This window comes from Halichoerus grypus, chromosome 9 (assembly GCF_964656455.1).
Source record: "Halichoerus grypus chromosome 9, mHalGry1.hap1.1, whole genome shotgun sequence".
NCBI classification, from domain to species: Eukaryota; Metazoa; Chordata; class Mammalia; order Carnivora; family Phocidae; genus Halichoerus; species Halichoerus grypus.
The window spans coordinates 32,357,472-32,381,673 of NC_135720.1; the positions used below are offsets into that span (position 1 = coordinate 32,357,472).

At 38.3% G+C, this 24,202-nt stretch overlaps 1 protein-coding gene across 5 annotated transcripts in view; it reads right to left on the reverse strand.

The window, feature by feature from the left end:
- Positions 1-24,202, reverse strand: part of AKAP7 (A-kinase anchoring protein 7) — a 142,300-nt gene that overhangs the window by 38,284 nt on the left and 79,814 nt on the right. The window contains exon 1 of one of the 5 annotated variants that reach the window (XM_078054719.1): positions 2,242-2,555. The exons of 3 other annotated variants lie outside the window; for them this stretch is intronic. In XM_078054719.1, the coding sequence (XP_077910845.1) occupies positions 2,242-2,524 (283 nt within the window). In that variant the 5' untranslated portion in view covers positions 2,525-2,555. Of the gene's footprint in view, positions 1-2,241; positions 2,556-24,078; positions 24,181-24,202 lie in introns of those variants that run through there. One more of the 5 variants, XM_036120831.2, reaches the window with a different exon arrangement.

Below are 24,202 nucleotides of genomic sequence, written 5' to 3' on the forward strand. Positions count from 1 at the left end.
GAGCAGGCTAACAAGGCTGCTAGGTGGGGATACAATGATGAACAAGACCCAGGAGGTTACTGTACAATCCAGCAGCAGGATCAGAAGAAGGCTGGCCCCCCCCAAATGTCTACTATGGATGCTTTTACCCGTTATCAACACAACTTATGGACTGGCTATCTATAGTTAGTGCTAATTTACGTGTTTCTTGGGGGCATGGCTAATGAATTCTCTGCCGTTTTTTTCTCAAGTCCCCTTTGTAAGTACTGTTAGGCATGTATTACCAGCAGCGAAGCAGTGCCTGGCAGAGAAGCTCTTCTTTAGACCCTCCGGTAGCAGAGAAATCAAACACAGCATCGGAAAACAGCTGATGGGATGTGTGATGGAGTGTGGAGCAGATCGTGAGGAGAAAAACAGGGAAGCAACATCAAAATCAAAGACAAATGCAAGACTGGTGAGGGGACAGGGGAAGGTCAGCAGCCGGTGGGGGTGGAGGAGAAGAAAGGGGTGCAAATGCACTGATTCCAACCCTCATTTGCACTTCTGAACTAGAACTTTGCTTCAGACACAGTGTAATGCCTTCAATTCTTTTTAAAATTTTGGAACTTGAGGAAGTAACCCCAAAAGGCAGTCTCTACCACTCCCTGTCAGCTAATATGAAGAAGCACTGTGCATAAAACATGAGACTTTGCACCCTACGATCCCAGATAAAGACAGAGAAGAGCAAATTCTTCAATGAGGTGAACCCTGACTTCTGTTAGCACCAAGAAGACTGCTTACACACGGGGAAGGAGAGAAGCAGAATACAAGTAAAGCAGGGGTCCCGGGGGAAAACCGGGAGCAGTGGAACAGGAAGTGGTGAAGGGTAAAGAGGGAGAAGGGGAGAATTACTATCCCTACATCTGTCCATACCACGGGTCTCCAGATACAGATGGTGTTCAAGCAATGACTCCATCAGCCAAAACCCTCGGGAACTACAAATAAATCATCGACAAATACCTGAAAAGTTTCAGGCTGCCAAACTAATGCCGATGCTCATTGTTACAAAAAAAGAAAAAAAAGAACAATTCTGCTGTAAACTCACTCAGGTTTTAAGCTCAGGGTCATCATATATTGTACACTATCATTTTCACAAGTAAAATTTAGAGCACAGTTATTGGCTCTTGTTAATAATCCAATGCTCCAAAGTCTCCCAACATTTATTCCAAAGCACTCCCAGAAGATTTCTTATAAAAGCTGGCTTATTTCCCAAGTGAACAGGTATGGCTGTGTATCAATGCTTTTAAAACCTGCCCCTGGCTAGTTTCCTAAAGAACCAGCAGCAGGAAATATAAGCCAGATATGGACCTTTCAGTATCTGAACCAGATATCATGAGATTCTATAGACCTATTTAAATTTATTTAAATAAAGCCCTGATGATATGGCTGCAAATTCAGAAAGTATGACTATAAACACTTTATGGAAAAGGAACTAAAAATTCAGTATTTGGGGGCAACTAGTGTAAGGCAAATTCTATTCAGCACAAGAGTTAAAATGCTAGTATTGTATTTAACAAAGCCAAAATGTAAGCGAATACACAGAATCCAGTAAGGAAAAGAATTTAATGGAAGTGTCATCAGTTTAAGTTCTGTTTTCCCAACCATAAGCAGATGTTGAATCTGCCTGGCATCGGCTTAAAAATATGCATAAGGTTTTTGCTGGGAAGCAAAGCGGCATCACCTGTTTGGAGAGCTGTCTTAACAGTTACACCTGAATCCCCTCCATGGAGAACAAAGCAGAGGACACGTGAAAATACCTGCAAATGTGTAATATCCGTCATTCTAGAGCCAGCTTTTCTTCTCTATATGTTATTATCGAGCACTGCCCTGAAAATATCCCAATTGCAGAGAAGAAAAATGAAGTCCGGCTTATACAACATCTCAAATTGCATGCAGTGATTTAAAGAAAGTCACAACTAAACTCTGACTCTAGATAGTGTGGTAAGAATGAACTGTAGGATTAGCAACAGACGAAAATCAAAAATAAGTTTTCAGGATTTTGTATTTTTAACTCAGCCTATTTATTGAGTCACGGTACTTTCCCCAGTTAATTATTAACCACATACCTACCAATCCTTTTAAAGAAACGCACAGGGAAAAAAAAATCACAGCTCATTCTTCTGTTATCTTTCCCGTAAGAAAAAAACCCCAAAACGACCCCTGGAAGACAACCACACAAAATAGTCAAGCACTTCGGATCCTGCCCAGTACAATCACACTTACTGATCTTTTCCTCATCTCTTGAGAAAGGAAAACAGCAGAGCTGACCCATGGCACTGGTGCTGTCTTTCCTTCCCGGTGCTCTTCTCCCCGGGTGCCCCAAATAGAAGCTGCAGCTCGTGCCGCGATCTGCGAGCACGCCCTGCCTATTCCACTCCCAGCAGCAGCCGGAGCTCCAAGAGCCAATGCACAGCCGGCAGAGAGAAAGGAGAAGGGGACTCGCCGTGAGCAAAAAGGCTCCACCTCCCAGTCCTCCAGCCAGAGGCAAGGGCTCTGGGGCCGGCATTCAGTGAGAGAAGTAGCCCCATGCTCGCCCAATTCTCTCACCCAGCTGAGCGCTCCCGGCCTTCGCTCTGTGCCAGGAGCACAGCTTGCAGAACTGTGTGTGTCTTGAAGCAAGATCGTCCAGAACAAACCACAATGAGTGGTCCTCTCTCCCACAGACAAATATAGTAATTACACCGAGAAAGCCAAAGAAAAACAAAAAGCCTACATTTTCGCCCTGCTATTTAAAGAGGAAGAGCTTTCTTTTATCTCCAGGAGATTTGGGGTTCTTTGTTTGTTTTATGAGTAAGGAACCTGACGTGGCAGAACACTGAAAACACAACTTGAATGAAGTACCACTAACGACCTGCAAGCTGCACCAACTGCAGGAATGACAGGGAGAAAGTGGGGGCAAAAGACAATCCTGTTGTCGGCACTTTACAGTGTCGCTTTTAAAGTTAAACGTCTGCTTTCTGAAACGCTGCTGTGTTCTTCTATTAAATCAGTGCTACGAATTTTGAAATCAGAGCATCAAATATGTCATTAGCCCAGAAAATTCCCCAAATCTAGACGCACCACTGAGAAAAAGATCGGAGATAAGAGCACCTTTCAGAATGAATCCACGATGTGGCTAAGCAAATTCAGGGACAGCACAACGACTAATTTTAAAACACAGTATTTGAACTTTATGACAGGAGATAACTGACTTCAAGTAACAGCTCCGAATCTGTTCCCTTAAATAGGGAACAGCCTTACTTTATGACACTACAGGAATGAAAGACAGCTCTTAGTGCCCGAAATACCACCCAAATTCCGGCCTTACTCCTCTACTTTCTAGCAAGACACACACACACCCATCTAACAGGAGGTGGAAGGATGACCATGACAACGTGCCGTGGTTCTGGATGCAGGATGCCTGCTTTCATACCCCTCTGAACAAGAAGAGTATGCAGTTTGGAAAAATAATAGCTGTTTGTTTTTTTATGTTAAACATTACTTCCTGCATTTAAAGAAAGAAATATTTGTAGTAAACACTCTTCACTGAAAAAAATGAGTAATTCTTGGCATTCCCTAATCATCAGCGTTGATGTCGCCATAAAACCTTTAGAAGTAGAAGCCAGGGGCGCCTGGGTGGCTCAGTCGTTAAGCGTCTACCTTCAGCTCAGGTCATGATCCCAGGGTCCTGGGATCGAGCCCTACATCGGGCTCCCTGCTCCGCGGGAAGCCTGCTTCTCCCTCTCCCCCTGCTTGTGTTCCCTCTCTGGCTGTGTCTCTCTGTCAAATAAATAAATAAAATCTCTAAAAAAAAAAAAAAAAAAAGAAGTAGAAAGCCAGAGGTCTGAATCCCAGATTTGCCAGATATTAGCGGTTCTGAAATATTGACCTCTTTGTCAGAGTTTGGATTATCTTCCTCTGTAAGACCTGAAAATCAGGTTAAGTTCATTATAAAGTTTTTAACTTGTTGCAAAGTAGATAGTGTTTGGGAGGAAGGAAAGAGGCAGAGAACAGATAACTATAGCCATTTGCACCTCTGTCTTTTTAGCACCCGCCAGTAATCTCTCCTCCTCCTGTTCCGATCTCCTGCCCGACTAGCCGCCATCTTGAGTTACTGCTTAGACATGTTATACGTGTGGACTCCGAGCAAAAAGGCCCCTCACTCAGATGCAGCACTCAGGGGATAATACTCTGTGATGAACCCTACACCAACTTCACTTCATTAATTAATTCCTATTGGCACTACTTCTGACAACATGCAATTAAGAATAAAAATATAAGTAACAGTATATACCTCAGGATATCCTGCAGTCCAAGGAGGAAATACATAGAATGTCAAATATCTCTCTCTCTCTCTAATGTCAGAGATTTTTTTTTCATAGGCACTGAGTGAATCAATCATAATACAAGATTAGAAAAACAACTGAAAAATTCAAGACAGGGATTTTTAAACTGGCTTTTAATTGTGCAAATAATTAGCATATCATTTAACTCAAGGAGAGGATGGAGTCTGGTTTCCTCTCACTACGGTTTCTCTGTTCTGGAAGGCTATAGTTTCATACTGTAGGTCATGGCTACTCTCAGCCCAGGATTTCCAGGAATGGTCTTCACGTTGCATATTTTTGTGTTTCTTTCAATAAAGATGATTCATTAAATATACAATTAAATGTAATTTCCCTTCTATAGATTTCATAAGAGTTTCCATATACCCACATTTTCAACTCAAAATAATGGAGACATTCATAAGTCTGGATTTTTGTTTATTTGAAAAACAAACTATACATAGGTTGGGAATACTGGTGAAAAAACTGATTTTTTTCCCCACCATCACATGCCCCTTTCTGAAAGTTGAATAGCTACCATACAGAAGGACCTAGAAATGATGATCTAGTCATCATTTACCCAATTGTTTGGGAATCCAACAGTCTGTAACTGACTTGAATAGTACAAGATACAAGCCCCTCCTTGCCCTTCCTTATCTCACAAAACCAATCAAGTAATAAACTGAGCAAGAATAAATGTTAAGATTTACTGGACCCTTACTATATGCCAGGCTCTTGCTAAGTGCTTTACATTTACTCATTCATTTCATCCCTACCACAGTTTTGTGAGGTAGAGAGTATTTCTATCCCCTTTTTACAGAGGGAAAAAGTTGAGCTCAGAAAAAAACTAAGCCAAAATCTCTCAGAAAATATAGGACAGTAATGGGATTTGAACTCAATTTGCATGGCTGCACAAATCCTGGGCATCTCATCCCAGAGTTCTGTATTATTAAACACAATTTGTATGGGGTATCAGGTATATACCTTATGAGCAGCTTACTACAATATCAGAATGATGCACGGAAAAATAGTTATTTAACCAAGCTCAATGGTAATATGTTTAAATGTCTTGGTTTCTCATGTTTTGTCACCAATTCCTTTATTCATAGGGCACAAGTAATATAATCCTATGAAGGCAGATCCCTTATAGGAGCTGGAGCCTAGCTCTGCTGCCTGCCATACTGTGGGGAGGACTCTATCTAGAGCACAGAAATACCAGAATGGCCCCTGAAAGCATTCACCTTCCAGGAAAAATAGCAACTCCTATCAGTCACGAGGAATCCCTGAGAATATTAATGGGATTTTGTTAGAGGATTAACAGACTCCTTTCAGTCATATAGAGAGATCTACCATAACTAGGAAAAGATTTTAAAAAGAAGTTAACCTGAATGAGAAAACCTGATATGATAACATGTTCATAACTTTAAAGCTATAACCTTTTCGTGTTTTCTTTTCTCACAGGCCTAGCTACAAACAAAGCATGGTTACGACAGATACCTGTCTGCTACAGTTGCTTGGATTCTTGTGACAGTGGTTAAAATGGTAGGAAGGAAACTAAACAGTATGAGAGGGTGGCCGCGGACTCTTCTCCATGTGCTTTGATCAGCTCTGACAATACTATCTCTAAGGGGACAAGAGAATTCTTAACTATGACCAAAACTCTATTCCCTGTATCACTGGGTAGCATTATTTTCAATCTGAAAACACATATACTTGGATTTCTGAGCAACCTGGCTATATGAAAGTCTGATTCAAGGTAAAGAACAAATCTCACTGTAAGATTCTGAATCTATAAAACTGTCCAGATTACCACCTCTTCTGAGACCTCCAATTCATTAATTAAAGGGAATCTGCATTTGACAACTTACAGAAACACACAAGAAAGAAAATAAAAAAGTAAATGTTCCTTTATTAAAAAGAGTAGAGAGAAAGCGGACATTAAGTCATGAAGTGTAAAGAGAGGGAAAAAATCTTTTATCCCTCCAAATTCTGGAACCAAGCCCTTAGGAGACATGCCTTTAAGAGCAAGAGACAAACTTCAGGAAGATTTCATTACACAGCAGGTGGCATGCTTATGGAAACTGTTATGCCAAGAAATGTCACAGTTTCAGTGAAAATGTATGTAAGTTCAAGAAATGCTTGACAATTCATGAAAATACAACTCATAAAAATTGGGTTGTTTTGGAATATATCCCAATTTCTTATGTTGATATCAGGGTGCCAAAAGACAATCAATCTGGGCCTTAAGAACGTTGGATGCACATATTCAATATTGTATCCTGTTTCTCTATGTTCTTGTAAAACCAAATTTCAATTCTCAATCATCAATCCACAAAGCATGTATCACCCAGACCTAATAGATGTTCCTCTCCTCTTTACCCACTGCTACATCTTTGCAGCCATTTTGTAACCAAAGGGCAAAGTTCTGAAGCTACATGATTAAATATTGATCTTTGAAAGCTGTTTTTATGAATGTCTGTCTGTAAGAAAAAGAGGCTGAAAAAGTTATAACTGAAAAATTTCAAGGATTATCTGTAAATCTCACTGGTAAAGGTCTATTTTTAATTACCAGGTAAAAGAATCTTGATCTAACTGTGAAATTTGGGAACCAAGAATATTTTTTTACTATTATTCCTACGTTAGTCATATTTTCAACAAAGACTTTTTCTCTTTCCAGTGTTTTGTTTTTCTCTAAAACTGAAAGTTAGAGGTATTTGCATTTGAAACTGCCATATGCTATAGAGTTTCAGTAGGTAATTGAAGGAAAAATGTGTTTTTTAAAACACAAGGAGAAAAACATAATGTACCATATACAGCGTATGTGCATTTAGGAAAGGGGAGGAAACAAGCAGATAACTAGAATTACAAAAGAAGTCCTTCTTTACCAATCCATAATGGTCACTCCCAAATCTCTGCTGATGCATGTCTACCTAGTGCCAATTCTCAAATGCTTTCTCCATGCTTATTATTAAGATCTTTTCTTTCTTCAGTTTTTTAAGATTTATTTACTTGTTTGAGAGAGGGGGAACACAAGCAGGAGGGGCAGAGGGAAAGAGAGACAATCTCAAGCAGACTCCCCGATGAGCACGGAGCCTGACACGGGGCTTGATCTCTTGACTCTGAGATCATGACCTGAGCCGAAACCAAGAGCCGGATGCTCAACCGACTGCGCCACCCAGGCTCCCTCAATCAGTTATTTTCTATGCGCATGGCCCAACTTTCAACAATGTATGTAGCTGCAGCCCTTCCCTTAATTGGTAAGAACTAAATCAGGGAGGAGAACTTACTTTCCTGCTCAGAGAACAGACAGCAGTAGAGCTCTTGAGGTAGGAGCCTGGAGGATGGGCTGACAGGTTACATTATCTGCTTGGACACCTCCAATTTACATTATACCATTTTATCAATTCAATTTGCTTTTAGCCACTATTTATTAAACACTTAGTATGTGCTGATATGATGATCACAATGGCTCTTGAGGTGAGGTTAACTTTCGAGACAAGGAGTACAACCAAAGTAAGTGAGAGAGAAAGCCAGGGCCAAACCTCCTACTCGGAGGCAGAAATCTATAGGCATGTGCGCACGGGAGCAGGAGGGGCATTCGCCTTGTGGTAAATCCCACTGGACAGTTTTATAAACGCAATGCAGTAACAGGAGAACAAAGGCCAGCAACAGTCATCTATCTATTCTAGTTAGCTGCTGTTAGTCCTGCTTTTACATTCCGTCCTTCTTTTCAGGCATTAACAATGAAATCGCAAAAACCGACAGGAGTTACTTAACTCAAGGACAAGTTAAATGACTGGATGTTAAAACCTATTTTTTTTTTTAAAGGGAAAGCAAAGAATATACTTAATCTGCTGGCCAGTATTTGTATTATTTGACATGGCTGCCTTCTTATTCAACTGCTTTTAATCCCTTAATGCCCTGAGACTTTCAGAGAGAAAGCAACATCCTTCACAGCAGGAAAAAAAAACGTATTTCAGAAAAGCCAATAGGACCCAATTGAGTAGATTCTGTTTGCAATTTAACAATGTAAACAACAAAAATTTGGTTGTATAGTTTCTAATTTACTGGGGGTTTTCACAGTTCCTAATTATTCTTTATCTGGGATATGGTCAATCTGTATTTAGCTCTAAAAGTGCTCCACTGTTTGACCTTGGGCGAGACAACAGTCACATTTCCTGCTCTATAAAGGATTGGAAGACCTCAAATAAAAGGTGCTTTAATAACTCAGTGCACTATTACTAAAGGTTTTTTTTCTCTAATAACAGTGAAAGGGATGAGGAAGAATGAAAGCAAATCCCCAAAATAATAAAAAGAAAATTCACTTATACTAGATGAAAGGCAGTGAAGTCATGATTGGTTTTGGCAGGTCTCAGTATCTGTCCTGATCTACCGTGGCCCAGGGTAACATTCATCTGATACACTATGTCACTATTCATTCTGCTTATGGACACGTTTAACAACATTTGATAACTGTTGTTTAAATACCCATAAAACTGGGGCGCCTGACTGGCTCAGTCCAAAGAGCAAGTGACTTTCCATCTCGGGGTGGTGAGTTTAAGCCCCATGTTGGGTGTAGAGATTACTAAAATCAATCAATCAATAAACAAACAAACTAAAAAAAAATTTAAATACCCATAAAGCCAAAATACTGATGATGTGGAAAACAAAGGCAAAAGAAATGTAGATAAAATCAAATGTCCTTACACCTTTGCAGCTGCCCATTGACAAGTGGTTGAGATAGGAGAGCGACATTCCTCAAGGAACTCACAACTGCCTTAATGTTTTTTTTGTTTTTGTTTTTGTTTTGCTTTGCTAGAGGCAAAAAGCAACCTTAGCTTGGCATTAACCAGACCTCCAGGATCCTGTAAATCCTCTTTAACAAATGAAAATCCTTCTGGAAACTTCCTTTATCTCTGCCCCTCCCCGCTTAAAAATATATAATCAATAGCTCCTCACAATCCCAGGGCAGCTCCTTCTGCCCACAGGTCCTATCCCTGTGCTTTAATAAAACCACGTCTCAAGAATTCTTTCCTGACTGTTCACTCCCGAACCCCAACATCACATCACTATGACTATTTTCTGTTAATACATTTCTTCTTTCATATCCAAAATGTGTATCTGGTGGGATGCACTCAGCTGCAAGTAACAAAAAACTCTTGATTCAAATGGTTAAAAGATAAAGAAATTCATTATCTCCTATAATCAGAGATAGAATGGCTTTCGGGTTGGTTAATTCAGTGGCTTAACAAGATCCAGATTCCCCTTTCTAGTCTCCCATACACAGTCCCCTAGTGTCCCCTAGTTAAGATGGCCACTAAGTCCCAGCATCACATGTATACCCAACAATTTCCAGCTAAAAGATGATGTTCTCTTTCCTATGAATCTCTAAATCTCAGCCAAAACACTATGTTCTGAGTTCCCATGTAGATTTCCCCTCAAGTATCAGATGTGGTCACATGCCACTTCCTAAACTAATTACTGGCAAGAAGAATGGAACCAGTCACTGGCAGGCCCAAAGCCAGGCCCATATGCCCTGAAGTTCGCCACCTCATGGGGAAGGCGGGGCTCTGCCAACAGAGAAGGAGGGGAAGAAAATGGATTCATAACAGGCAAACCCCTAGTGTCTCCAGTGGTCAATTAAAATTAGTAAAGTTACTGAAAGGGTCAATAAATAATTTTGGATAGCAGAAAAGGGAAAAAGCCCTAAAAAGTAAATAATTGAAAGAGAGTGCCATGCTAGTAAAAAACCAAACAAACAGAAAAGCAAAAACGATCATCTATGGATAAATGTATGGCACACTTATATACTGAATGCATAGTTGGAGAACAAGTATCAAAACTGTTAACTGCCTTTCTCCTCAACCTTACAATGCTAAGACTGACTTCTTAAATAAAAGCTTTTACTTTGATCAGAGAGTTAGCAAGGGAAATATTTTTGGCAGCTATGGATCCCTGGTAGGAAATATAAAATTTATGATGATCATATGCAGTTTCCTTTACTCATAGCCAGAAGCAAGACAAAATATTCACCTGAATATGCTCATCAGTAGAAGATCAAGTAGAACCCCAGTGAATGAACTGATGTTCATTCCATTCCAACAACAATAAATGTTGTTCTCTCCATTAGCTAGAGTTAGTGCTCTAGGTATTTTATATAAAATGTTTTCAAGTTAGATAAAATAGTCAAGGATCTTTATGGGTTAACGAATAGAGACAGAGAATTTAAATTTCGTAAAGGGAAATGAGTATACTCAGTTTCTTCAGCTCTCATGGTCCCTGTTTTTACCAGGACAAATTTCTCTATAAAAGAAGGAAACTTGCATAGTAAAGGGGCATTTTTATGCCATTGCTGTCCAGATCCCATAGACCAACAAGAAACAATAAACAGATTTGTCATTATTTGCTTAACCAGTTTCCACCACCTTTTATTTTAGCCCCTTAGTTTCAGATCTCCTTCCTTCCTCTGCAATAGTTATCTTAGGTAACTAGCTGCAAAACTAGTCTGAAGTCCCAGGTTTCCAGATACCCCTCAATTATTTCATTCATAGCCACAGCTTTCACTGTGAACCTAATGCCACTGAATCCCAAATCTATCTCTCGGATAGGTTGTCTACGTCCCACACCTCCCTCTGGGATGTGTCACTTGACTGGGCCACAGGTGTTTTAATATGTCTAAAGTCAAACTCATCCCCTTGTCACCAAAATGTTTTCTCTTTTACCCCTTACATTGGTGGAGGACACTACAGTCGACCTAGCTGTCAAACCCCAAATATGGGAGCCATCCTAGACCTCTCCCCTGTCTTTCATAATCTGCCATAAACCTAAAAAGACTGATTCTCCTGCCTACCTAGATCTGCAGTGCACCCCTCCTTCTCCACCTCTGCTGCCAAAGTTAACTGCAGACAATCTTCAGGACCTGCGTAGGCTAGTGCTCCAGTCTCCTTACTTATCTTACTGATTCAGTTCCCTGTTCTCCCCACCAGCGGGCTTTCATACTACTGGTAGAATGGCCTCTCTAAAGTACAAATCTGAGCGTGTCATTTGGAGCTCCAAAATTTTTGAAGGCTCCCATCCCCTACAAAATTAGATCTGAATTAAGATACGATCTGAAGGATAGGTAATTCACGTGCAGAGTGTATTACTTACACTCCTCTGGGAAGCTACTCCACCTGGAAAACACCTCCTTTTCACCTGTCCTCCTTCCCACATTCTCACTTTATCCTTCCCTCACTCTAGTCTTCCCTCTTCAGTGCAGCCTTTCCTGACAATCCCAGGCTGAATTACATGTACACTCAGTTGGTTCCCATTAACTGCATTACAGTCATTGTCACCTTCAATTGTAATTGTTAGCATGACTTTGCACTAGGACGTAAACTCTGAGAGTATAGTCCGTGTTGGCCCACCTTTGATCTTTAATATACAACATAATGCTTGGCACTTGATAGGTTCAATAAATATCTGTTCAGTAAATTGCACAAATAAAATACAATAAAATGTGTTTATGTGCACAGCTTGCAGCTCTTCAAATGCCCCGAGGGAGCTAGCCTGATAGCTCAGGCAATATCGAATCCCAAGTTCACTCTACTAATAGTACAACAGCCAAGAGCCGTTTACTCACTACGGTTATACTCCCCCCCTCCCTTCCAATTCCCATTTTAAGAGTAAAGAGAGAACAAAAGAATATACTGGAATTGGATTTTCAGACAGATGGACAATGAGAATATTATTCTCTTCCAATTAATCAGATGCGATAATAATTAAAGCCTAGCTCTGGCAAAAACTGAAGTACAACAATTTAACACAAAATAGAGAAGTTGGGAATGATAATGATGGAAGAAATTTCATGAGCTCACTCAGACCTCCAGGTTAGAGGACTCACAAATGGTACTCCCTCTTCCACCTTAAAAGATGGGTCAGTAAAGATATTTAACAAATCCCTTAACACCTCGTCCCAGTGTTTAACAATCAATCTTTTAGAGTCCAAAGTTTTTCCTAATTCCTAAAATAGTATATTCCCAGTAAAGATTAAAAGGAAAATGACTTTTTTCCCTTTTACTAATCCTTCCTTAAGTCACTCTTTAGCCCTGTCTGTCCTAGGCTAAGAATTCTATCTACATTGGGGTGTCTGGGTGGCACAGTGGGTTAAGTGACTGACTCTTGGTTTCTGCTCAGGTCCTGATCTCAGGGTCATGAGATCGAGCCCCACACCGGGTTCTGCACTCAGCGTGGAGTCTAAGACTCTCTCTCCCTCCCCCCTGCTTGCTCGCTCTTTCTCTAAAATAAATAAAATCTAAAAAAAAAAAAAGAATGCTACACACACTTTGTAATAAACACAGCAATAATAATGGACACTAGTGAGTGAGCACTGAGTATGAGTCAGGCACGATGCTAAGTGCTTTTAGTGCATTATCTCATTCAGTCCTCACAACATCCTCATGAGTTAACCATCATTATGAACCCCATCTTACAGATGGGTTTAGGGCCATGAAGTAATGTGCACAAGGTTACCAAGCTGGGAAGTGGCAGTGACCATTACAACAAGGTCTGTCTCACTCAAGGAACTCCTGGGTCACTGCGTTTTTCTCTCTGTAGTGCGTGTACTGTCTCTCCACTGTTCTGCATCCTCTCTAATTCCTTAGTGCTTCACTAAAATGGGAGATGAACTTCATGAGTTTTACATACTTGTCTCGTGATTTCATCACATTATCAAATTAGGTTTTTTTAAATAACACTACATTAAAGAGGATAGATTTCCAACTTTGTTGTGTTTTTCCTAGAGCCAGGAAAAAATAAAGCTAAGGTTTCTATCCTCACATTGTACTTACATATATTAATTACATATAAATATATATGCAATATAAAATATTACATAAATACATAAATCAAAAGCACGATATACATCCATGCATTTTTATTTTTTAAATGCACCAATATTAATCACAGGCCATTAAAGGAAAGCATTAAGAGTAACGCAAGTCTATAATTACCTAAAATGGGTGTTCTGATGTTAGAAAAGTAAGAACACCATTGCAATAAGTATTCTAATATGAGTAGTAGAGCTATTAATATGAATAACTAACATTTTTATAACACTATTTGTTAGGCACTGTGCTAAGCACCTTTAGAGCGATAACTAATGTGGTGAAAAAGCGTATTCAGAGTCAATTAGGCAACGTGATGGGTTAGTTAGCCATAACTTTCGGCAACTGGCAGGGCCTCCTCACACTAGTTTTACTGTACACCTTAACGCCTTTGTTTGACCACAAGACTCTGCACTCCAATATTATCATTCATGTAGTGGTTTTTTTCTTTTTATTAGAAATTCAATATTTACTTTCATATTTCCTTTTTTAAAAAGCTTTTATTTATTTATTTGACATAGAGAGAGTGTGTGCACGCACACAAGCAGGGGGAGCGGCAGGCAGAGGGAGAAGCAGGCTCCCCGCTGAGCGAGAGCCCGATGCGGGACTCGATCCCAGGACCCTGGGATCATGACCTGAGCCGAAGGCAGACGCTTAACCAACTGAGTCACCCAGGTGTCTCTACTTTCGTATTTCCTAAAACACTTAAAACCAAAGGCTCTACAAATAAATCATAAAATAACATAAATTGCTATTGTATCATGTTAGCACTGATACTTAATTTGTCAGATCGTTAAATTTGCCACAGAGCACTGCTCCTTTAATACGTAAGGTCCCTACGGCATCTAATATAAATCATAAGGTTTGAAACCAGGCCAACAGATGGTTACATTTTCAACCAGCCTGAGCCACATCTTCCATTCTGTGTTAGCATCAAGATTAATAGCTGATACACCAGTTAAAATACAGTGAGCTATCACTAAGATTAATTTTCTCAGTTACTTAATCTGAGGCTTCCTCTAACTCAAGCAAATGTAAAGAAATAAGCTGAGAGTTCCAATTATCAGTTGCTTTTTATTTTTACTAAGGGCATGTAATAATGAAATTTCAAACACTTTCTTTTTAGAAGACATGTTTCACCAAAGAAACATTTAAGAGGAGGACAGTTAGATTACAAAAAGGAACAACATGGGCATCTGAGTAATTTTAACACATCAAAGGTTCTACTATTTCAAGAGCATTCTGCTTTCTAGGCAGGATGACACAGTCCCAGTTGAATCTGGACAGTCTTGGCTTTCTTTTTTTTTTCTTTTATCCCAGCCTAGTATACTCACAAGGGTACATTTAAATGATAAATTACATGGTCACTCAATTTCTGTGTCAGAAAGTAAACAATTAAATACTCTGTACTCAGCAATTACTAATTTACTTGATAATTTTGAACAGAGGAAATTTCCAACTGCTAAAGTTTTAAAGTGAAAAAAAATGTACAGTTTTCTCAGATGATAAACTGTATTTTCACTTCTCCCTCTCCTAACATGCTCGAAATAGATTCATCTTAATTGGTCTAAGCGGAGATGAAATTTTCTTAATCGTCTTCCCTGTCAGCCTGTGCAAAAGAAAACAAGACAAACTTTTTGGTCCTGCCCACCACAAAAGAGGCATTCTATATTATAGAACATCAATTTCACATAATAATGATTTTTAAATGTGTCATTCATATAGATATGCTACTGTCAGTCTGGGGTATTTTTGCACTTCTTACATTTTTACCACAGAAAGCTTAAATGGAAATTAACTGTGCAGCCATCAGAATTAATTTGTTGGAAGAAAAGGCTGGAAATAGTGATCAAAATTAAGTTTGGAGAGGGATGCCTGGGTGGCTCAGTCCATCAAGCGTCCAACTCTTTATTTTGGCTCAGATTATGATCTCAGGGTCGTGAGATCAAGCCCCGTGTCAGGGTCCACCTGCACTGAGTGTGGAGCCTGATTAAGATTCTCCCTCTCTCTCTCCCTCTGCCTCTGCCTCTCCTTCCCCCACCCCTGTTCATGCTTGCATGCCCCCCCATATATATACATATATATATATATATATATATATATATATATATATATATATACATAATTAAGCTTGGAGAGTTGTCTGAGGATTAAATCTTTTCATGGTTTTCTTGGACCATGAACTGAAGCAGCAATTTGTAAATATTTTGGTTTTAGGACCACTTTACACTCTTAAAAATTACTAATAATCTCCCCATCTTTCTCCCCACTCAAAGAGCTTTGGCTTATGTGAGCTATTATTTATCAGTATTTATTATGTTCAAAATTAAAACAGAATTTTCTGAAAATTTATTAATTCATTTTAAAATATCATAAACCCTTATGATAAGTAATAAAATATTATCATTAAGAACATTTTTATGAAAAACAACTATATTTTAATTAAAAGTTTTATAGTGAGAAGAATGGCATTAATTTACATTTTTGCAATTTTCTTTAATGTCTGGAATAATCAAAGAACACTTTATCCTCATGTCTGATTCTGCATTCAATCTGTTGCAATATATGGTTTCATCTGCAGCCTAAGAAAAATCCAGCCTCACATAGATACAAATTTATTTTTGAGATTTTATTTATTTATTTGACAGAGAAAGACAAAGCAAGAGAAGGAACACAAGCAGGGGGAGTGGGAGAGGGAGAAGCAGGCTTCCCGCTGAGCAGGGAGCCCAACGCAAGGCTCAATCTCAGGACCTGGGATCATGACCTGAGCCGAAGGCAGATGCTTAACGACTGAGCCACCCAGGCACCCCTAGATACAAATTTTTAAAAGGGGGGAGACTAATAGCCTTTTCAGATAATTGTGGATATTCTTCGATACTATACCAAAACGCAACAAGTTGTAGTTTCTTAAAGTTTAGCTGCAATGTGAAATCTTAAAACTTATAAACCTTTCTCACTCTCTACACTCAAATCTTTTGGTATCTTGAAATTTCCATGGATCTTTTATCTATCCACATCTTTGTAACACATATTGGTCATTTAAAAAATGCGGAGTTATGCAGATCTTCCATATTTTGACACATTTCTTTACACAACATCAAAAAATACCATATTAGGGATGCCTGGGTGGCTCAGTCAGTTGAGTGTCTGACTCTTGATCTCAGGGTTCAAGCCCTATCTTGTACTCCACACTGGGCATGGAGCCTACTTAAAACAAAAACAAACAAAACAAAACAAAACAAAAACAAAACCACATTGGACCAATCATTAATATCACCATGGACTGCCAAGGGACACTAGTAAACTTCTGGGGGTGATGGAAATGTTCAGGATCTTGATGGTGATAATGGTTTCACAGTTTAAAAACTCATCAAATTATACACTTTAAATATACACAGTTTTGTATATAAGTTGTACCTCAGTAAAATAAAAGTAGTGTGACAGAGGGAAAAAAACTGGGAAAATGGAGTTCATTACTCTACTCGGCTAATTTTATGAAATTTTCCATAATAAAAAGTGGGAAAAAGTCTTGAAGTTTAGGAAACTGTCAAACTCATGGTAACAAATTAGTGTTTTTCAAAAGTCTTGTTTTTGCCTGAAAGCTTGAATTTATCATTAGTAGTAAATAATGTCAGATGCCCCTCATGTGACAAGTGTATATTAAAGAAAATGCCGGCCAAATACCCAAATGTGAAAATGACAGCTTGCAAGTCATTTTTTCAAGAAAAAATGACGTTCCAGAAAAGAAAGTGGCTACTTTAGCTGGTAGCTTAAACAATGACACAAGTGCTTTTTCCCCTCTTCTATATGCAGAAGTGCTTTATGCACACTTCTCACTTTCATTAACAAAATACTAAAAAAGACACATACAGAGACAAATCAAATAATACAACCAACAGATTTTACTACTCAGCAAGAACATTCTTACATGAAATTGGCTTTTTTTAAAAATATTTTTAATTGCAACTGCCTTGACTCATATTGGCCACACACACCATTGCTTTTGCACTGTTGCTATTAATGTTAACTCAGTGGAAAAGGCAAATGTCTTAGCATTTGCATCATAAAAATAGTTTTGCCCTCACAGACCCTAAAATTACCCCAGGGACCACCAGGGATCCATGGACCAAACTCTGAGAACTAGTAAACTAAAGTCTATTTTAAAAGAATTTAAAATCCAGGGGTGCCTGGGTAGCTCAGTCGGTTAGGCATCTGACTCTTGATTTCGGCTCAGGTCATGATCTCAGGGTTGTGAGATCGAGCCCCATGTCGGGCTCTGCGCTCAGCAGGGCGTCTGCTTGAGATTCTTTCTCTCCCTCTCCCTCTGCCCCTCCCCCCTCGCTCGCACACGCTCTCTCTCTCTCTCAAATAAATAAATTTTAAAAAAAGAATTTAAAACCCAGCTGAAGTGTAGCCCTGTAAATTATTAGGACATTGAATCATTCTCAGATAAGCACAGTGAAGCACATTTTTCTACAGCAAAAAGTAAATGGTTCACATGAGAAAAGTAAACATTCAAGCACATATCTATTGCCAATATCCCTTCCCACGAAGTAGACCTTCAAGAGAACATATGTCATTTAAGCAAAACAAATATTTTCAAATTAAACATTTTAAAAATTTGTTATTTATCATTGATCTAAGTTTCAGATACAGAGAAGTGTAAGACATAGTCCTTAAGGATTCTAGAAAGCTCTAAGATTTTTGTCCTAGTTATGGCTTCCACCCAAGGAAGAAAAACTGTTGACTTCCTTCTCCCTCCATCCCTTCTTGCTGCAACAACCAAGGGGTCAATTACATCGACAGTGTTATCTTCCATAAAGAAGATCCTCATGCCTACATACTAAACCAGGCAAAATCCAGAAGTGGACAACTCAGTGCATTGGAAGCTCTGTTTGGTCTCTAAGGGGAAAGGAGCACTGAAGCTTAAGCACCAGACTCAGAGCTGAGGGTTTCCCCTGATGTACCCCAAAAAGTCTTTTCCTACTGGCTGAACCATCACCTAGAAACCACTAGAAATCCCTCTGTGGACCAAGTCAAACTTTTTAAGACTGACAGGATTGTCTAAGCTGTCCAGGTTTCTAAAGGGTGATTCTCAAAAAAGGCACATTTGGACAGAATAAATTCATTGACTCACATCACTTAGAATTCTCATAGTGTTTCATCCCATAAAGTCTGAGTCTGGTATCTCTCTGTTCTGATCTTTTGCACATTGGATACAGACTGAACTGACTACAGCTGTGTCAACTCTAATTTACCTAACCATGACCTTTTTTGTCTTCTGTAACCCTATCTGTGCACACCTGTATGCTTCTATTTGAGCCAACAGTTGGCCCAACCCTAACCCCTTCACTGCCTCTGTGTTATAGTCTGAAATTAATTCAAAGTCTTATCTTCAGGATCCAATTCTGTGTTGTTATGTGAAGTATTAAACTTCACCCCCTTTTATCCTACATCTATCTACTCAGTCTTTTTTATTACATACCCACTGCCTCAGTATGTGTGACTGTGTGCATCTCCTTTCCTACTCCTTCACCTACTCCTCATAGACACAAACCTAGCAAGCTCCTTGTCATACCTTCGTCAGCTAACTAGACTGTAGGTTCAGTCATTACAGTTTTTGTAATGTGCCTCCTATCACTAATATTGCCTCCAGCCTGCTTCCCTCCCCCATAAATCCAATCTGCTGCTCCCAGATGGGGTCCTTTCCCCGCTCTCCATCTGCCCACTCAGTCTCATCCTATTCTTCGAGCTCTGCCTCTCCTCACCAGCACATTCTTCTAGGAGGTAAAATCATAAGCTTCTTCCACTACATCCTAACAAAGCCCACTATTGTTATGGGCAAACCCCCATTCGTCTAGTCCTCCTTCCTCTCCATTTCTCATTGCCAGTGACTATCACTCTTAAGGACTATGTCTTACACTTCTCTGTATCTCATGATACCGAAGAGAGGCGCACATACATTATACACACTTAATAACATTCATTAGATTAATGATGAATAATTATTATTAAGTCAAAAAATAGCTGAGGTTCCTAGAAAATTATGGCTTCCACCTCTACTTGCAAAAATTATAAAGAAATATGCTGGCCTGCAAAAACAAAAAAATACCTCTAGACCTTTCCAAATTCCCCATTGCCTCCTCTAAGATATGTCTGACAGCTGAAAGTAAACTAGTCTTTGCAAGCATTAAATTGCTCATCAATCTTACAAAGGGTGTCATTTAGTCAATTACCTTCCCTAAGGAAATATAAATGGAATATAGCTGCCTGAGAGAAATTAATTCACCCAACTCCTGTAAGTAGCTCACTGAGAACAGCTTCCACCACTCCAGGATATCTGAGCCATATTTTATTCCTAGTTTCACCAGAAAAAAATGTTTTTTTACCTTTTTTTTCTTTTTGGATTTGAATTTTACCTGACTATTGCAGTTAGGTTTGTAAGGAGTCGCAGTCCAATATTAAGCAGGCATAATATCACCCAAAGTTTGGACTATGAGAGAACTAAGATGTAGAACCTTTTCTTGTATCTGAAAATATGAATGTTGCCTGCATATCCTATCAAACTCTCCTAACACTCAACTCAGATCGAGGTATATGATGGTTGAAGACGGAGAGGAAAATGCTCAGCATGGAAATATAAAGTAGGCACAGGGAATAGCAGTAACTGGCAGGGGAAATCCAAATTCAGATGCCTTCCGGAACCAAGCACATGGTGTGAACATGCTCAGCAAATTTATGGTAAGAACAACAGAGTAAGGGGGATGATGAAAGGCAGCTACTTCTAAGGTCAGTGTGCCAACTACTCCATCCAGAAAATCGTTACCATGCAAGAATGTAGAACCAGTGTCACATTTTCTGATTGTTCAGAAGGCAGCAGGAACCCAGATTTTTTACATAAAATTACCCCAATGTTGGCAAGTTATTAAAATTAGAAAAAAAAAAAAAAACCAACAAAACTCTGTGCCAGTGAAATACAAAATGAAAGGCTGCTAATTTATGATCTCTGGAACAGAGCTGGGGTATAAAAAAATATCATAAAAATACATTCCTAAAACTAAATCCCTACTTCACACTCACTTTTAGTAACCGGATTTCTGTATTAATCCTCTGGGTCTGAGTACTTATATTAATGATCAGATCAGGTAGGTTAAAAGCTCAACTGCAAAAGCAACAACAACAACAAAACTGGAAGAAAATATAAATGAATATGCATCAAATCTTTGATTTGGGGATGACTCTTAACTATAATAATTAACGAAATCACAGAAGAATTTTTCATCTATAATTTAACAAAACTTAAAAGCATTTATTGTGAAAAATGCCTTGTGACCAAAATTAAATGTAAAATAAAACCTGGAAAATATTTGAGCCAGTATAGTAAAGGGCTAATAGTCTTTACTATAAAAAAACAAAACAAAACAAACAAAACCCTCACAAGTTGATAAAAGACACAGAAAGAACAGATTCTAGCTTCTTATGGACAAGGATGGTCTGCTGTTGTCAGCTGCTGGCCCAGCTCAAAGCAGTGTTCCTGGTGAGACTAGTGCCGAGACATCTGCCAAACCACACAAGTTCAACACAGTGAGCGCTCAAAAACCTAAAAAGCCCCAGAGCAAAAGGAGTGCCACAGAAGATCCAACAAATAGAAGAATTCATATCCAAGGAACTAGAGATTTTAAAAATATGAAAAATCCTGTTTGGAAAAATGTCTATTTAGCTCTTCTACTCATTTTTAAATCAGACTATTTGGGGTTTTTTTGTTCAAAATGGCCAACAGACACATGAAACGATGCTCAACGTCACTAATCACCAGGGACATGCAAATCAAAACCACAACGCAGTATCACTTCACACCTGTCAGAATGGCTATCATCAAAAAGACAAGAGGCAACAAATGTTAGCAAAGATATGGTGAAAATGGGGCCCTTACACACTTTTGGTGGGAATGTAAATTGGTCCAATGACTATATGAAAGAGTATGGAGTTTCCCCCAAAAATTAAAAATAGAAATACCCATACGATCCAGTAGTTTTACTGGATATAAACCCAAAGAAATGAGAAGAGGATTTCAACAAAATATATGAATTCCCATGTTTATCACAGTATTATTCACAATAGCCAAAATACGAAAACAACCCAAATGCCCATCAATGGATGAATGGATAAAAAAGATATGGTACATATACATAATGGAATTTTATTCAGCCATGAGAAGGGAGAATATTCTCCTACTTGTGACAACATATATGGACCGTGAGCACATCATGCTAAGCAAGATGAGTCAGAGAAAAATGAGTACTGTATGATACTTGTAAGTGGAATCTAAGAAAGTTAAACCTGTAAAAAACAGTAAAAATTTTCTGGTTACCAGAAAATTGGGTGGTAGGGGGTTAAGAGTAATGGTGTTTCAAAGTGTACAAACTTATAACAAGTAGTAAATAAGCCATAAAGATCTAATTTACAGTATAATTAATATAGACACAAATACTGTACTATAATTATGTAATGTGATAAATATTGCTACATCAGCAATCATATCACAATATATAAATGTATCAAAGTAATACCTTGTACTCCTTAAATTTATACAATGTTACACACCAAATTTATTTTTAAAAAAGAAAAATGAAATAAAATATTTTTAAATATATGAAAAGAACTAAGAATTAATTATATTGAAATCCTCAAAGAGATAAATGAAGGAATAATGTCCATGAGGCAAAGAACAGAACAGGACAATATGAAAAGAACCAATTGGAAATCTTGGAGATGAACATATAGTCATTGATTTTTTTTTTTTGAAGATTTTTATTTATTTATTTGACAGAGAGAGAGATAGCAAGAGCAGGAGAACAAGCAGGGGGAGTGGGAGAGGGAGAAGCAGGCTTCCCACCGAGCAGGGAGCCTAATGTGGGGCTCGATCCCAGGACCCTGGGATCATGACCTGAGCCAAAGGTAAACGCTTAACGACTGAGCCACCCAGGCGCCCAATATTTTTAAAATAATAATAATAATAATAATAAGATGCCCTAAATGGCATAATTGAGACAGCCAAAAAGAAAATATTACTCCCAAAGAATTCACTATTAACAAATTAAGACATAGCAAATAATGCAAATCTAATGAATTCCCTCCCCAGAAAAATTCACTTATGTACCTGCATACAAAGTTTTATAAACCAAGTTTTATAAACAACTCCCAGAGTCTTTGAGCCCAACTTCTACCCTAGACTTCTGAATGCAAAATATCTTAAGAATGGAAATCTGTCCCACTCTATTAATATAATAAAATATTAATACAATAAAATACTGGTTCAAGGTATAGGAAACAGGCTTTAAATTTGAGTTAGGATCAAATCAGAAAGAAGCCAATTAAATCTGATCAAGAAACAAAGAAAGTGTCCTGAATCTTCCTAAATATTCTGCTATGAAACTCAGGTAAAAATAAGGTTGAGAAAATCAGTAATTATCAATAGTAGATAAAGGAATTCTAGTGTGTATTAAAATTGGTTAATCATAACATAATAATTATCATTTTAGATGCAAATATGATTTTAAAGTTCATTTTGGCATCCCAAAATGTGACAGAAAAAGTAGAGCGTCTGTAACAGGCAAAAGCCATTTTTTAAAATGTTAAATGATCAGTATGGGGATACAAGATTGGTGGAGTTTAAGAGAAGCTAAATTGCTCTGAGTTAGAAAAGATGAGAGATAAAGAAGCCTGAGGGGAAAATCTGGAGATGTTGCCTAGAATAAGGGGACTTTTAAAGACTAAGCGGAAAAGAGCAATAAAATAGAAAATTCACTGGTTGATGCATCGTGATTTGGGGTGAGCTGAACAGAGCTGTCTAATGGCAATGTAGGTGACACATGGTATAAGCTGTCTGATGCCAATCCCACGATATCTTTGGGAAAATCTACACATTCCTCGGGTTTTTTTATACGTTTGTTTTTTAAACAGGATCAGGAGAGGCAAGGAGGAGCACGGAGTTCTCCTTAGTTCTCCTTCAACGTTGGCCTAACATAAGTACACAGAGAACATACGGAAAGCTATTCAACATCTGTGTTACACAAGAAAGTCTTAAATTTGTCCTTTGCTATTATCCCAAACGGAAATGTTTGGTCCTCATCAAAACCTCGATGGAAGATAGCTCTCCAACAGAGATTCTGAAAACACAAAAATCTTTCTTAAAATAGACGTGAAATGTTTCAGAATATAAATTCAGATGACATACTGAATATCTCCCGTTTAAGATAGCTAAGGTCTTGGGGTAAGGTAAAATGATGACTTCTCTGAAAACGTCTAGTGAGAATTTGGAAAGAAAATTGTGTCTCTGGAACATTTTCTTTATTGCATTAATAAACTTCAATATTAAGTATACTTCCACAGGTTTTCTTCAAGCTGATATGGAGAGAAATTATCTTGGTTGAAGACCTTGAAATATTTAAATACAGGTATTTATCTTCTTTGATTACTTCTTCTTTGTTACTTCAAAAGTATACAAATCAGGTTGTCTTGAAGTTCACAATTGTATTTTATTTTTAAAATTTTTTTGAAGTTCACAATTTTATAAGAATAATGCCTGGGTTTGAAATAGCACATTTGCATCACAACAGATCAGATTCCTTTGAATACATTCACACAGCAGAATAACCCTGTTCTGGTTTAAAAAAAATCTTCATTTGATGTATACACTTTCCACTTGGAAACATAATTGTGTATGAGTCTGTCTCAATCACATGCCATCTCCCTGATGATGATAGGAGCATTCATGTATGAATCTTTGTTTCTCCCCAAAAAACCATGTTTCCTTTGACGAAGAAATTGAAGGACAAGTTTTCAATCTTTGCAGGCCACCTAGACCTTATCTTCTCAGAATGAAACTTTTTGGCCTGGAATATTCTATTCCTAATTCCTAATTAAAAGCAGCAAACATGAAAATGCACGGTGTGGAATGGTGTGTTTATAGAGGCCTTCACTGGAGAAGATGCTTTCTTCATATTCATGAAATAAAAT